We start from the raw sequence: 14,117 nt of genomic DNA, 5'->3' as shown, positions 1-14,117 counted from the left end.
TAAGTCATAGGCCAACTACGTCTTTCTTCTGCATAAATTCTAAATTTTTTTTAACTAGTAAATTACACACATACCCAATGGATCTTGAACTCATAGGTTTTCCACTTAATATTAAAACTGGTGTTTCTGCAAAATGACCATCAACTTATTCAAAGAGAAATTCTTAGGAAAATGGTGGAAGAAATAGTTGAATATGACTATCCAATATTATTATTTAACAATTAAAATCAATAGCTTTCAACAGTGACCTGGTTTACTGATGGCCTTTCTAATATTTAAAAATCCCGAAAATCCTTAATAACAGTAATGGTTTCAACCAAACAGGGAAGAATAAGTGAAGTTGGTAGTCATGGTTCAATCTAGCAAACAGAAATATAAAAGAGGTACAAAATTTAGGCAGCAACTAAATAAATGAGTACATGCATTAAGGCATTGCAACAAAGTAAATAAATGGGCACCAAAGAGAAATCACAGCTAATGATGATCAGACTGATTAGAGAAGGTAACAATATCCATAATGTACTTTTGGTGATAATCATGATGTATATTTATGCTCAAACTAAGAGACTAACAGAGAGTTGTTATCAGGAATGAGATCAGGTGAAAATCTGATTTGATTTGCGTTTATGGATTATGGTAATCTAAAGACATCAGCATCACAGATTCACAGACATTCTTGCGGAAGACAATTTCAGTTCACCAAAATGTCAGAATAATGCTGACATTCTCCTTGTGACATGTATAGCTTCTCCCTAAAGACAAAAATATCCACTTGCCAAAGAATTCAATAACAATATCTACCACTAGGATGGCCTCAAAAAAATTAGGAATAACCACAACAGGCACATTAAAGCAAATCACAACCCCCCCCACCCCCCAAAAAAAATAAAACAAAAAAACAAAACAAAAAGGTCTATAGTAAATTTTGTGGTGGAACATACCAAATATCCTGGAATAGCTCTTCATGACCATCCCACGTTTGGAAAAGCACGCCAATTCGTCTAGCAAGGAAAAATCTAACTCGATAATCAGGATCTCGAAGCAACATTAGCAACCAGGATTAGGCAGCATATATATATATATATATATATAATTTTTTATCTAAATAATCAAATAAAATTAAATTTTTATTTTAAAAAAGAAAAACATTTACCATGGTTCTTTTGTAAAAGACTAACATATTAGGTAATTCTAAACAATCCAACTAATTACTTTTTAGTTTTTCCTAAGTCCTTCATGCACCCACGTGAAAAGCACCCACATCCTGACATCCCCACCTAGTCATTTTGTTTACTTAAATTTGTAACCTTTGTCTTTTTTTACTTTCTAGTTTCTTCCAGCCGTTCTTTCTACCATCTTTACCGTGGGTCTATCTACTTCCCTTCTTCTTCATCTTCCTTTCACAAGTAAAATCGTCTGCTTCATCTTGCCCCTGTTTTTTATCACCTTCTCTGTTCATATATTGAAAGGGGCAAAATAATTTTGAGACGAGACTATCATCATCAATGCAACCATTTTTTTTTTTTACTAGAATTTCGGCCTGATTCAAAGCCCGTTTTGGCCGATACCATCCGAATCGGTGCAAATCCGGAACCAGGGAAAAGAAAAAGGGACTCGCCATCAAGGTAGTTAAAGGCGTTAGGCGACCTTGAGGCGCCAAGGCCTGGTATCACCCAAGGCGACGAGGCGCCGAAAAGGTGCTAGCCTGAGTGAAGCAAGGCGCTAAATAATAAATATAGTTTTTTTCACATATATAGAGCTTAAATCATATATATTAATGTACTGGAAATTCTAATCAAGCCTCTCTTACTTTGTTCCTAATGCATGGGATTTAGTCTATAAAACCAGTTTTTGTGTTGAATCCAATAGAACCCAAAAAATGAAGAAGCAGAGAAAGAGTAGGAATAAAAATAAAAAGAGGAGAGTTGCTATTAGAGAGTAGGGGGGAAAAAACTGACAGAGGGAAGCTACGAGGGGAAGAAAAGAACAAAGAGAGCTGCTCTGAGTAAGAAAGGAGTAGAAAAAAGAAGAAAGACAAAAACAAAAAAAGAAAAGAGAGAAAAGAGGTCCGGAGAATGAGAAGTAAGAGAGCTTTTTAAATTAAAATTACGTGTAGGAAACAAGAATAAAATAATGTTATAAAATTTAAAAGTAGAAATAAAATCCGGTGAGATAGGGTGCTGGTGGGCAACTGTCGTGGTGGGAAGGTCCAAATACTTATATGAATTATTTTATTATTTATTTGTAGTTCTACAAAGTTAAGTCTGATGTGCTTTTTAAGCGGTTGTCAACTCAAACTCCACTAATGTTACTAAAAGACAAAACTGAGTAATAAAAATAAAAATAAAAAGGCGCCAGTCATCTTGTTTTTAACGAAGCCAAGGCCTCTGCACCAGAAAGAAAACATAACCGACAGAAAGAAAACAGAGGCGACAAAGGCTCTCGCCTAGCGCCTGGAAAAAGTGTTCAAAGCAAGCGACTAGTCGACAGAGGCGTTCGCCTAACTAAAGGCGCCTTGCCTCAATCGCCTTAAGGCGCTTTTACGCCACCTCGCCTCACCTGAGCTCCTAGGCGCTCGCCTGAAACGCTTTTGACTACACTGAGCTCAAACAGTACCTCCTCTACCCCCCTTCCCAATTAAAAAAAATAATAATAATAATTTTTTTTTAAAAAAATCTTTATAGGGCTTCACATTTTAGCCCAATATCTTGTTATCTTGAGCCTCATTTACTGAAATCATAGAAAACTCAACACATAGCAAATCTGCACATTGTTTACCATAAACCTACAATTTTCTTTTGGTCCTCCAACCTAAATTTATGGAAATCCTTCTGGGTGACATCATGAGTAAATTTAAATGTCCCACTACCCCCACCACCCTCAGCACTCACACCAATAATTGTGTCAAAAGATAATCACCTGACCAATCTGCGGACAAAGTAAAACAAAATCACATGTGCAATCAATCAGCTTAACACGACCAAACCAGTCAAGAAGATCTAAGTCAGCAACTTTATTCACCAGATCTCCAAGACGTGTCAATCTCTGCAAAGCAAATCAAGAAGTTTCTCAATTGAAGTTTAGATGAATACCATAATTACAATCACGCAACAAAAGGCAACCCAGCAACATTCATCATGATAAGTCAGAAATAGAACAAATTCAAATATCTCATTTAATAAAATTTTCTCCTCTCCCAACATATTTATTTAATACCTATTAATTGGTAAGTAAGTTAAACACACCCAGCAGGTTTTGAACCCATGACCTCACCCTCCACCCACACTTATGAGAGGAGGGAGTGCATTTGAGCTAGGGTTCATTGGCAACAAGAAGATCTGAAATACCTGTTTAGAATCCTTCTCCCCCAAAGATGGGCCAGCATATTTATCCTTTCTGACAGTCACCACAGATAATAAAGAAGCAAGCAACCCATGCATAGCAGCAAGTATATTAACACAGTTGAGCTTAAGACTCACTTGCATTTCAATCATGTCATTAAATAAATTCACCTGCAAAATAACGCAAAGGATCAAAAATAGTACAGCATATTATTATTTATATTTTAATTGATTGTTAGATGATATGTATGCAAACAGCATCAAGTTATTCTTTTACCAAGTCTGTAATTTTTGTTGAAGAGGACCAGTAAGGATGTTGACAGAGATTGTATAAGATCTTTTCACACACCTGAATTAAAAAATAGAACCTTTAACACATCAATTAAGAAAAATTTTACATAAATTTATATATGTGGAATATACCTTCTGATCAGATTCTTTTCCCATGAGTTCAAAAAGGATATCCCATGTAACAATAGGCAAAACTGAGAAAAAACTCGAAATGACTGATATAATGCTGAACTTCCACTTCTCTGAAGAGAAGGATATGCCAGTGGCAATCTTCACACCAACAGTTAAAATATCCACATCTCTGGAATCTTCATTCACATCCAACTCCATATCCATGATCCTACTTTTATTACCATCAGATGCGAAAGAATTTTGTACAGAGTTATCAGATACAGATAAGTCCTGCAAGATATTCTCAGAACGGAAGTTCCTTACACATTCAGAATATTCTTCATATAGTTTCACCAGTGCATGTAAAAGCTTTTCCATGGATTGCATAACCGACCCATAGAGGAATACATCCAGATCATCTTGATCTCTCCATTTCATGAAAATTGGACAGCAAATGAAACTTCGTAAGGATGCAACCAGAGTGTTTGTTCCACCAAAAATGGAGTCAGAGCCTAAGCAACTAAGAGATCGAAAATTAGTGTAGTTTCCTTGAATGACACTATGAGCATGATGTAGCAACTCTAACAAGCACTTGCCCATTTCAGAGAGAAATGGTGAAACTTCTTCACTTTTCCTGAAAAAATTAACAAAGCCTGTAAGCATACATAACAGTGAAGAAACACAAGGGGCCGACATCAGATGCCAGTGGATGCAAAATATCAAAGTACAACACCATAATTTTGATATTGCTGAATGCCTTAAAGATCCTACATCAAGAATCTAATTTAGTGCAGAATGCCTAAAGATCCTATATCAGAATTGGTATCAAAGCTCATTCAAGCTACTGTCCTGCATCAGAAGATGACACAAACCTCGTGAAACATGAGCCATATATGAAGTTTGAAAATAGCGCACATCTAAAGAATATATCTGAAATAGGACTCTTTTCAATTTCCTTGTCCACAAGAGATCCAAGAATATAAGTCTCCATTTCCTGCAGCAGCTGATCTCTCAACTGACGGGGAAGCCGTACACCCTGATGGCTTTGAAGTGGGGAAACCTGAAAAAAATAAAAGAGAGGGATTTATCCAAAATTTATCATATAAAATCCAAAGAGATGGAGTGATTCTCAACACAATATTTCAGCACCTCAACGCCACAGTCCTGATCAATTCTCGCAAGAACTTCAACAGAGCACTCAAAAACTTCATGAAGACTATCATGCTCAAAGTCTTCTGTCTACAAGCACAATCAAATTTTGGGTTTCTTAGAGAAAACCAACATGCATGTGATCCAAAGTTGGATGGTAATCAGAACAGGTCAACACAAACCTTAACCTGTTCTAGTGTGGCCTCAGTATCATCTACAAAAGAGTACGACAGAGGAAACCCATTGTAGCATTGCTTAAAAGGAGCACAACCAGCACATATAGCATACACTGCTGCAGGCAAGAATAATACCACCCGATCATTCAATATAGAAGGCTCCTACATAATAAATAATAAAAAAATAAAAAACAGTTACTAATACATAATACCACAACATTCAAAAACAAATCAAATATAAGATCCCTACCAAAGTACTAAAATAATTTATCAATGATTCAAGTGTGCAGGCTTCAAAAGTGAAAAATACACATCAAATAGAAGAAAGGAAATATAAAGCATCATATAAAACATCTTCAACTAATAGCAAAATGAAACACCTAAGGTCCATATGCAAATTTAAATTTTAAGTCTATCACAACAGTTCCAAAAGAAGAACATGTCAATCTCTGGCTCTTTCAAGTATAGATTATATTTTTTTTTTTTTTGATAATATTTAAGGTTTCATAAAGCTGAGGGTTCAGTTAAAATAATTTTAGCATAACCTAGGGGTCTATACACATTTCTTACCCTACTAAAATAAAATTCCAGCCTCTTTTGTTTTCTAGGAGTTATAACGTACAAAGTACTTTTATCATGGCCACATTATGATGGTAGCTGTAGTGATCAAGGTGAGCACAGGCCAGCAATGCGAGTACATCTAGTCAACTTCTCATATACTACAAATAGTTCAAGCCCTTTTAAGTTTCAAGGATGAGAAAACACAATCAACTAAATGATGCTTTCCTTCATCACCTAAAACCAGACCATGGAAAATTGAGCTTACCGAGATATTTTTAGTCATGGATATCCAGTACAGGGAGACTACAAAGCACAATGGATGAAAGTAATCTTACCTCCTAAAAGTCAAGTTTAACAAAAATAAAGCAAATTTCTTAGACGCAAGATCTTTTAGACAAAACTTCAGAATTCTAACCCATAAGGATAATTTATGCGTGGTAAACTAAAATATTTGAAGCTCCAGTCTTTAAGATCACATTCACAAGTACCACAACAGATTTAAACATCAACATTAACATCAATGCTTCAATAAATTAGAAATATTGTAAACCAAATGAGAACAACTAGAAAACTAAAGAGCATGTCATATTCATAATACTATAAGCAAACAGACCTTCCAGTTAACATGTCCCAAAACTACTCTCAGGAGACTTTTCCTAAGATTTAAAATGTCACGAATGTCACCCTGCACAAAAATGAAGAAAGTGAATATGTACAAGTACACATGTTGGTAAACAACCCATAATTGAAACTCATTACATAGAACAACACCCCATGTAAGCATTTAAGTAATTTGCATTCTTGATTCCTTGAAGAAGGATCTGATGTGTGGCCAATCCAAGAATACATCCAAACTCATACAAAAGTCAATCAAACCCAAACTCACATGAAACTTAAATGTTCTGCAACTCTACCCCAGCTTCATTAAGTTGACAAGTACCTTGTGTTTCTTTTTTCTCAAGAAGTGAATAGGGTAAAAATTAAATTACCCTAAGACACGACATTTCATTTATATGAAGTTTCTAAACATTATAAATAATTTTTCCCTAGCATATATACTACTCATAACACTTGTAATGGCTTCTCGGGCGCTGTGGCCAAAGAACTATCAATACTGGTGAAGGAGGCGAGGGAGGCAATCAAGGAAGACACGGAGGAGGACTGACACTCATAGAGGAAGGAGATGAATAATATGAAGTAGACTGAAGAGAAGGCTGATTGTGGTGACATTGATGTTGAAGAGGAGAAGTAGATTATTCAAGTGCTGCTAACTAGGAGGAGTCACAAGCATCAAGATAGTAGAGTCCACCAAACTCATGTCCACCCCAAGTCTTCCTCCCAATCAAGAGATCTTGGAAGACAAAATACAAAGGATGTGGTGACTGGCGATGTGGAATGTCGAAGCTGGCAATGGTGGGTGGTGGGAGGTGTGTTGTGCTTCTAATACCATGTTACAGGGAAGTGTGTAGGGTAAAAATTAATAATTTTCCCCTAGCTTATATACTACTTGTAACATGCTTAATTCAGTTCGGGTTAGCAAGAGCTATGACTAATACTTTTGCGTGTTCATTTGTTTCGCCCATAAATTATTTGGGAAATTTTAGAGGGATAGTTAATGCAAAGTAAAGGAATCTATCACTCCTTTTTACACGTGTAGAAGATAAAGTAGAGGAAAGGATAGGGGCTTTCTTTGAAGCCTAGTTACACCCACCTTTCTTTCTTTCTTTTTCATTTAGCTGTATTTTTGGAAACACAGTTTCATTAAAAGACATTCCAACCTGTCCCAATTCGCTTGACTATGGGAAGAAAGGATAGGGAACCAAAAGGGGTGGGTTTCTCCTTCCAAATTCCTCCCTTTCCTTCCTCAAAAATCTACAAGAGTCAAACACAATACTCTATATTCCTCCCTGCTCCTCTTCTTTTTGCCCAAAAACCCCCTCCCAAAGAAAACACTAATGATATTCACCTAATGTATAAGGACAAAATCATCCATCTCAACAAACATAAGTCAAATATAAACCAGATAATGGACAAGAAAAATCCAAAAGACGCCAGCTTAAGCCACTTACTTGAGAACCTTTCCTTGAAAAGTAACATGAAATGAAGTACAAAACAGACCTAAAAAAAATTATAAACATAATTAGATAAGTCCACATAATAAATAGAATAGATAGACTTTAAGTTCCATAAGTATACACAAAAAGAGGAGGGGCTAAAGTATCATGTATATTTGGTGTCTAGGGTAAATGCCTAAGTCAATGCACGATATGCTAGCATGTTGGAAAGGGCGTGTAGGACATCAAGGTAATGGAGGGATTTGGCAAGAACCTCCTTTGTGTCTCATGTAGCTTTTTTGGAGAGAGTGTAATGCTAGGTGTTTCAAGGGCCATGAATTGAGAGGAGCGAAATTGAAATATTTATTGCCAAAGGCATTGTATGATTGGATTTCAGACTTTTGCTTTTTTCTGTCAAGGGATTCCAGTAATGCCTGCATTGCCTGAGTTTTCACTAGCTCTATACTTTAAATTGATTTGTTTCTTGCTTTCTCATGCTTTTGTGTTACACTCGCAGTATACAACTCATGTACTTGGGTACCACCCTTCTCTTATCTCAATGATATTTACTCTATGAAAAAAAAAAAAAAAACCTATTTTTCCATTTTAGATGACAAAATGTGACTTTAGGGTTTTCCATGACTTGTAAGGGGGATGCTAAACATGGTCATATACTCATAGAAATAATATACACTAACATCTATAATCATGCATTTATGTTTTCTCAATTATATCTACATGGGAAATTTGCCAAATCAATGAAGAATAACACTTGCCAGTAACTAGTGTGTGAAGGAAAAAGTTTTGAACTATTAGGTATTCTATGACAGTTCGGTTTTAACAAAGATGGACAATCAGATGCAATTTGGGAAACTTATCAATCCAAAAGTCAATCACCAAGTCACCAACTAGTTCTGTCATCTGCCCTCCCCGGGATGGCTCAGAATTTTCACTCTATTCCCGACACAAAATTTCCTCAAGAGATAAGAGTTTGAAAAATAACAAAAGGCTACAACTGACAAAATATGTCACAATGTTAACAAAGGTCCAATACAATAATTCTAGAATGTAACCACGAAAATTAAAAGGTTGACTAGTTAACTGTTGATATGGCAGTGCCATTGTATAAGCTGTAAACACATCCTGGGTGGAAATTTCAACCCTCCACCTTTAAAATGAGTGCATCATGCTAACAAATTCTATCTTGCACAAGAATAAAACATAATATGGTGACTGCCACTTAATGGAAAACCAACAATTTACGAGTGCTTACATGCACATTTGTACCTAGCAAAATGTCTTTACTGCACATATCACATAAATCAAACAGCCAACTAAAATTGACAAAACATACAAACGTCCTGAGAAATGCAAATGTTTCTCCTCAGTTCCTCTATTTAAAAGACTATAATGAAGCAAGCATGGAGAATCAAAAGGAATTTGTTTCCACTAACATGTAATCAAAGTAAAATGCACTTACACTGATGGCATTCTTTTAAATAACCTAAGATCCCATATGTCTTGAGGTATGATATATGTGTTTATTAAATCCTGGAAAGAAGAATAGGTGACATAAAAACACTTTCCGAACAAAAGTATGTACATTGATGTAAATGGACTACTATAGAAGGCATCGCCTAATTGCTTAGAAAAAAGAATAATGCAAATAAAGTGTGAGAACAAAGTCTAAGAGGATACGTGTTCTAGCACTCACATATGAAATTATGTTTCCAAGGAGCACCAAAGCGGCATCAACCTGCATGGAAATTAAAATGTACATTAAAGTAGCACTCAAACAAACAATTAGAAAGGTTGTCTATCATCATAACTATAATTCAGTCAGGCATAACTTACTTATAAAAATAAAAGTATACACACAAAACAAAACAACAACAACAACAACAACAACAACAACAAATAAAAAAAGAGTTAAGTTGAGTGAAAATTTAAGGTGCTCAAAGAAAAATAAGTTGAAGAAATATACAAGAACTCGAACCCTCAATAGCTTATACTAAGACTACCAAAGAAGATTGACACTACCAAAGATGATTGTACAAACTGAACTTACAACAGCTATATTGACAATACGAAAGAAGATTCCAAAAACAAAACTTACAACTGCAGTTACTGAGCTGAACATTGGTAATCCATGCATAAGACAACTCCATATTACTTGCCAACTACAGTCAAACTGCAAAATTTTCTCCCCAAAAAAAAAAGTCAGTTTTTAATTCAATATGATGATAACAATATTAATCAGAGCAATACAGAAGACATATATGTTCATTAATAGCATTTATAATTTTGTGATACATAAAAACATTTCTTGCAAAAAAAAGAGGAACTCAACTACACAAAAGTGCAGAAGAGGATCCCTTCAAGAAATTTATAGAACTCTACAATGCCCAGAGAACATAAATAGATAGACCTAGCCCAAAGGAAAAATCAGGTAACCATTGAATCCATGACCTTACCCACCGTCCCATCTATGCGGGCTAGAAGTGTCATTGAGTCTAGAGGTTAGAGAACTGGATTTCTTCTTCAACTATTCCTAATTGCTGCAATTATTCACCATTTAACTATTCAAAATTGTGACAAACCCCACAAAAAAATGAACCAACAATCCCACCCTAATTCTTTTCCTGATTCTCCAGACTGACAATTTCCCACCACCTCTAAATTAACAGTATTTAAAAACCCTAACCATTTTGATTATTAAAAAAATAACTGAAAGTGATAAAGTCTGCTGACTTCAGGTGCCGTCTGTTAAAGATACATTCAAGAAAGAGGCTGGAGAAAAAAAAATTAGATACCTCACTCAAAGTAGAAGATGATATAGATGATATCTCCCCCTTTGAATACGGAAGCAGCGGTACAGAAGAGAGTTCCTGCAAACTCCTTTTAATGCAAGTAAATATACATATGAGCTCTAAGGGAATAAGGAGATAAGCCATATCTATGCATGCTAAGCCAAACCAACAATGAACACTGATGCAGACATATGAACATTACAATGGGGGAGAACTAACAATTTTTAATATTGAAACCTAAAGCACGCAATCCTCACAGTATTACTAACATGTGCTAAAGAAACAAAATTTTAAATAAAAAGTAATGTATGGTTACACTTAATCAGGGCATGTACCGTAGAGTCCACAGCAAACCATCATAATCATGTCCCATATTTGCATCATTCAAAATTCTGCAATATTTTCCCACATGTCAGTCCAATAAAGAACAGAACTATAACAGCTCAAATTCTTATTCATGATAACAAGTAGGGCTTTGGGTTTGGGAATGCATAAAATGTGGATTTGTAACTGTTTTACACTAAATCCAGTATGTCAGAACCAAAAAAAAAAAAAAAAAAAAAAAAAAAAAAAAAAAAAAAAAAAAAAAAAAAAAAAAAAAAAAAAAAAAAAAGGCATATAAACTCAAGATTTGATTATTAGTAACCAGAAAATTACACATTTCCTGAATATTATATGTGACAATAACTTGGAAGAACAAGAAAATGGAAGTGGTAACAATTAGAAACAGAGAAGACCCTAGCATTTCTCTGTTCTTATTTCAACGCTATAAGCAGTATTTTTTTCAAGAGCAATAACATTAAACCTGTGAAAAGAGAAACATAAAAGAGACAATAAATCTAATAAAAACTAGAGCAGATCACAATCAACACTATCTATAATATGCATAGAATCACCTTTCAAAGTTTGAACATATGCCCTTGAACCAGTAGACCAAAAGATCCTTACTAATGCGGTTGTTGTAGTTGTGAGTAAGATAACAGAATGCAGCATTCCTGTAGTACATCCCTTTCACATTAATATCCAGAAGCGTATAAAAAGAGAGGAAAAAAAATGTTAATGAGCACATACATCTGCACATAAACCAATAAATGCATGCAGTACCATATCAAAAATGTCCTAAAGAACTTTGTCAATGATACAAGCATATGATCAAATAAGAATAGATCCAAGCAACATATATCATATTTGTCCAACCCAAGTACATCAATGAAACTTAGTTCATGCCAATCATCCACAACCACCCAAATATAAAATCACAAGATGTCACATTAATTAATAGAAAGTAATTATGAACATCAAAGATACTTTCAAAATTTACAACATAGGATTTCAATTTTAAATGGTTACAGAGAATACAAGTTCTTAACAACCTAGGTATTTTAATCTGTTAGATTAAATGAGTAAATTCCCCATGTCCTAACAACTTAAACTTTTGGGACAATCAATAACTAAACATTGTATCAGAGCAAAAGTCCTACATTCAAATCTTGTTTCCATCTTACCTCCCATTAAAAATAAAAAATAAAATAAAATCACATGTAGGGCCCCACCTAATAAGGGCAATTTAGGCCCACACATGAAGGGGAATTGTTAGACTAAATGATTAAATGCACCATTTCCTAACAACTTAATTTTTTTGGACAATCAGTAACTTAACACAAACAACTTTAGTTTTTTAACAATCAGTAACTTAACATAAACTTTTAAGGAGGGATTTCTCTGTCATAGTTATAGTCATATAGATTCATTTCATAATGCTTTTGATTAAGTAAAAGCTGAAGGCTGCTTTATATACCTATCAAACAAATGCCAATGCATACATCTTGCTTTATTCGCAAAGAAAACAAACAACGAAGCTTCTAATACAAAAATTTGTGTCAGATTGAAGGTGAAATTACTTGTTCTTCGGGCTTTCAAATAATTTCTTTATATTTTGTTATTGAAGAACTTGTGGTAGATGACGGAATCTGCTTTTGTTTCTTATTTGTGGTAATTTTTAGATCTTATACACATATATGTCTTCTTTAAAAGTTATATATACTTAAGGACTGGGATGGGGAAAGACAAAATACTTTAAGAACGTGTTTGAGATGCCATAGATTAGAATCCTGCTAATTAAGAACTATATAACCAGTTATAAATTTTACCCATTTTCATTTAAATTGGAGCAAACATATTTCCATAAAAAAGATAGTTTTAGAGTTAGTTCTTTCAAAACAAGTTTTTTTTTTTTTTTTGATAAGTGAAAACAAGTTTTTAAATTTAGGCTTTTTCACATACATATTCCAACCAAAAACTAGTTTCAAATTTGGTCTTTTCATATAGGGCATTAATTATTGCAAACTGGTTAGTGTACATTGTCCGCATTACATCACCTGTTTCATGTTCAAGTATGGACATGCTTAAAAAATGTGGACAACGTGTGTGAAATTATGGACATTGTTTGTGCAAAATGCACACTAAAAAGTGTGTAACAATATTTACCATTCAAATACTCAGCCATTTATTTAGGCAATTTTGTTTCATATATTTCCAAGTAGTACTAATATCTACATGTTGTAGTAAAGAATTAAAAACTACAGTAACTCTGCAAATCATGGAGGGAGCATTAAAACAGAAGACCAGCTGATCAAAAGCATTGAAAGGGATGTCAGAGGAAGAATGGAGGCTAAGCTCCAGATTCAAACCTCTAATAGTAGCATTCTTGCTTCCAATTGGGGCTTTTATTGTGTAATAGCTTATCATCATAACCAAAGGGAGTGTCTACCTCACTAGCAGACCTGATGTGTTTTTTGGGTTTTAGTAGTGTAAACTCTGTTTTGATAGGGTGCTTCCTCTCCTGTGAGCTGGTGGGTAATTTTTTTTTTTTTAAATAAGTAAGAATGATATATATACGAAAAGGCTTCTCAATGCATAAAAAGCACAATGCACACCAAGAAATACAAAAAAGAACAAAAGAACAAACAAGCTGAAAGAAACCAAAAAACAAATTAATTACAAAAGAGAAGAGAGCTAAGAAAAGAAGGGAGAGAATCACTAGACGTGAGTTCCCAAGCCTTAGACCAATCAAAAAGAGTTCCACTAAAAGAAGCAAGCATCTAATCTTCAGAATTATCCAAATCCTCAAACGTTCGCCGATTCTGCTCCTTCCAAAGACACCAAAATAAACGCAGTGGGACTAAATTCCAAATGTTATATGAATGCTTCCCCAACCAATTCCACCAGCCAAAGAGCAAGTCTGGAATCCCTCTAGGTATGATCCATCATGCAATGCCAAATCACTGGTGGGTAATATAGATTGCGTGGCTTTGTGCTCTGTATTATTGTATTTTGATCTGGATCAGGTTCTTTGAGTTCCCTAAGTGGTCTTTCTACCTTTGTATTTCTCTGTTCTTGTGATGATAAAATTTTCACTGAATTATCCTCTAAAAAAATAAAGAAGTAGATAACAGCAGGTATATGGCACATGGGCCATGCATATAAAGATTTGATTTTGTAACTCTGTTACACTGAATCTAGTATGTCAGAGAACAAGAAAATCCAAGCCAATTATTGACAAGCATCAATTGTCTATAAATAAAAAAATAAAAAGAATACATGAATGCTCAATTTCATAAACTG

At 34.6% G+C, this 14,117-nt stretch overlaps 1 protein-coding gene across 1 annotated transcript in view; it reads right to left on the bottom strand.

Moving 5' to 3' along the window:
- LOC112019333 (serine/threonine-protein kinase ATM) overlaps window positions 1-14,117 on the bottom strand; it is a 56,375-nt gene that overhangs the window by 35,683 nt on the left and 6,575 nt on the right. Inside the window, exons 10-25 of the mRNA XM_065773610.1 lie at window positions 11,390-11,488; window positions 10,829-10,885; window positions 10,497-10,581; window positions 9,800-9,874; window positions 9,398-9,439; window positions 9,164-9,234; window positions 7,699-7,747; window positions 6,243-6,314; window positions 5,075-5,230; window positions 4,893-4,982; window positions 4,616-4,803; window positions 3,765-4,377; window positions 3,619-3,690; window positions 3,348-3,512; window positions 2,912-3,045; window positions 942-1,061 (exon numbers count right to left, since the gene is read on the bottom strand). Coding sequence (XP_065629682.1) covers window positions 942-1,061; window positions 2,912-3,045; window positions 3,348-3,512; window positions 3,619-3,690; window positions 3,765-4,377; window positions 4,616-4,803; window positions 4,893-4,982; window positions 5,075-5,230; window positions 6,243-6,314; window positions 7,699-7,747; window positions 9,164-9,234; window positions 9,398-9,439; window positions 9,800-9,874; window positions 10,497-10,581; window positions 10,829-10,885; window positions 11,390-11,488 — 2,088 coding nt within the window. The remainder of the gene's footprint in view (window positions 1-941; window positions 1,062-2,911; window positions 3,046-3,347; window positions 3,513-3,618; window positions 3,691-3,764; window positions 4,378-4,615; window positions 4,804-4,892; window positions 4,983-5,074; window positions 5,231-6,242; window positions 6,315-7,698; window positions 7,748-9,163; window positions 9,235-9,397; window positions 9,440-9,799; window positions 9,875-10,496; window positions 10,582-10,828; window positions 10,886-11,389; window positions 11,489-14,117) is intronic.

This window comes from Quercus suber, unplaced genomic scaffold (genome assembly GCF_002906115.3).
Source record: "Quercus suber isolate HL8 unplaced genomic scaffold, Cork oak 2.0 scaffold_77, whole genome shotgun sequence".
Classification (NCBI taxonomy): domain Eukaryota; kingdom Viridiplantae; phylum Streptophyta; class Magnoliopsida; order Fagales; family Fagaceae; genus Quercus; species Quercus suber.
Note: the sequence above shows the minus strand (reverse complement) of the source record. Positions and strands in the feature narration are given on the sequence as shown.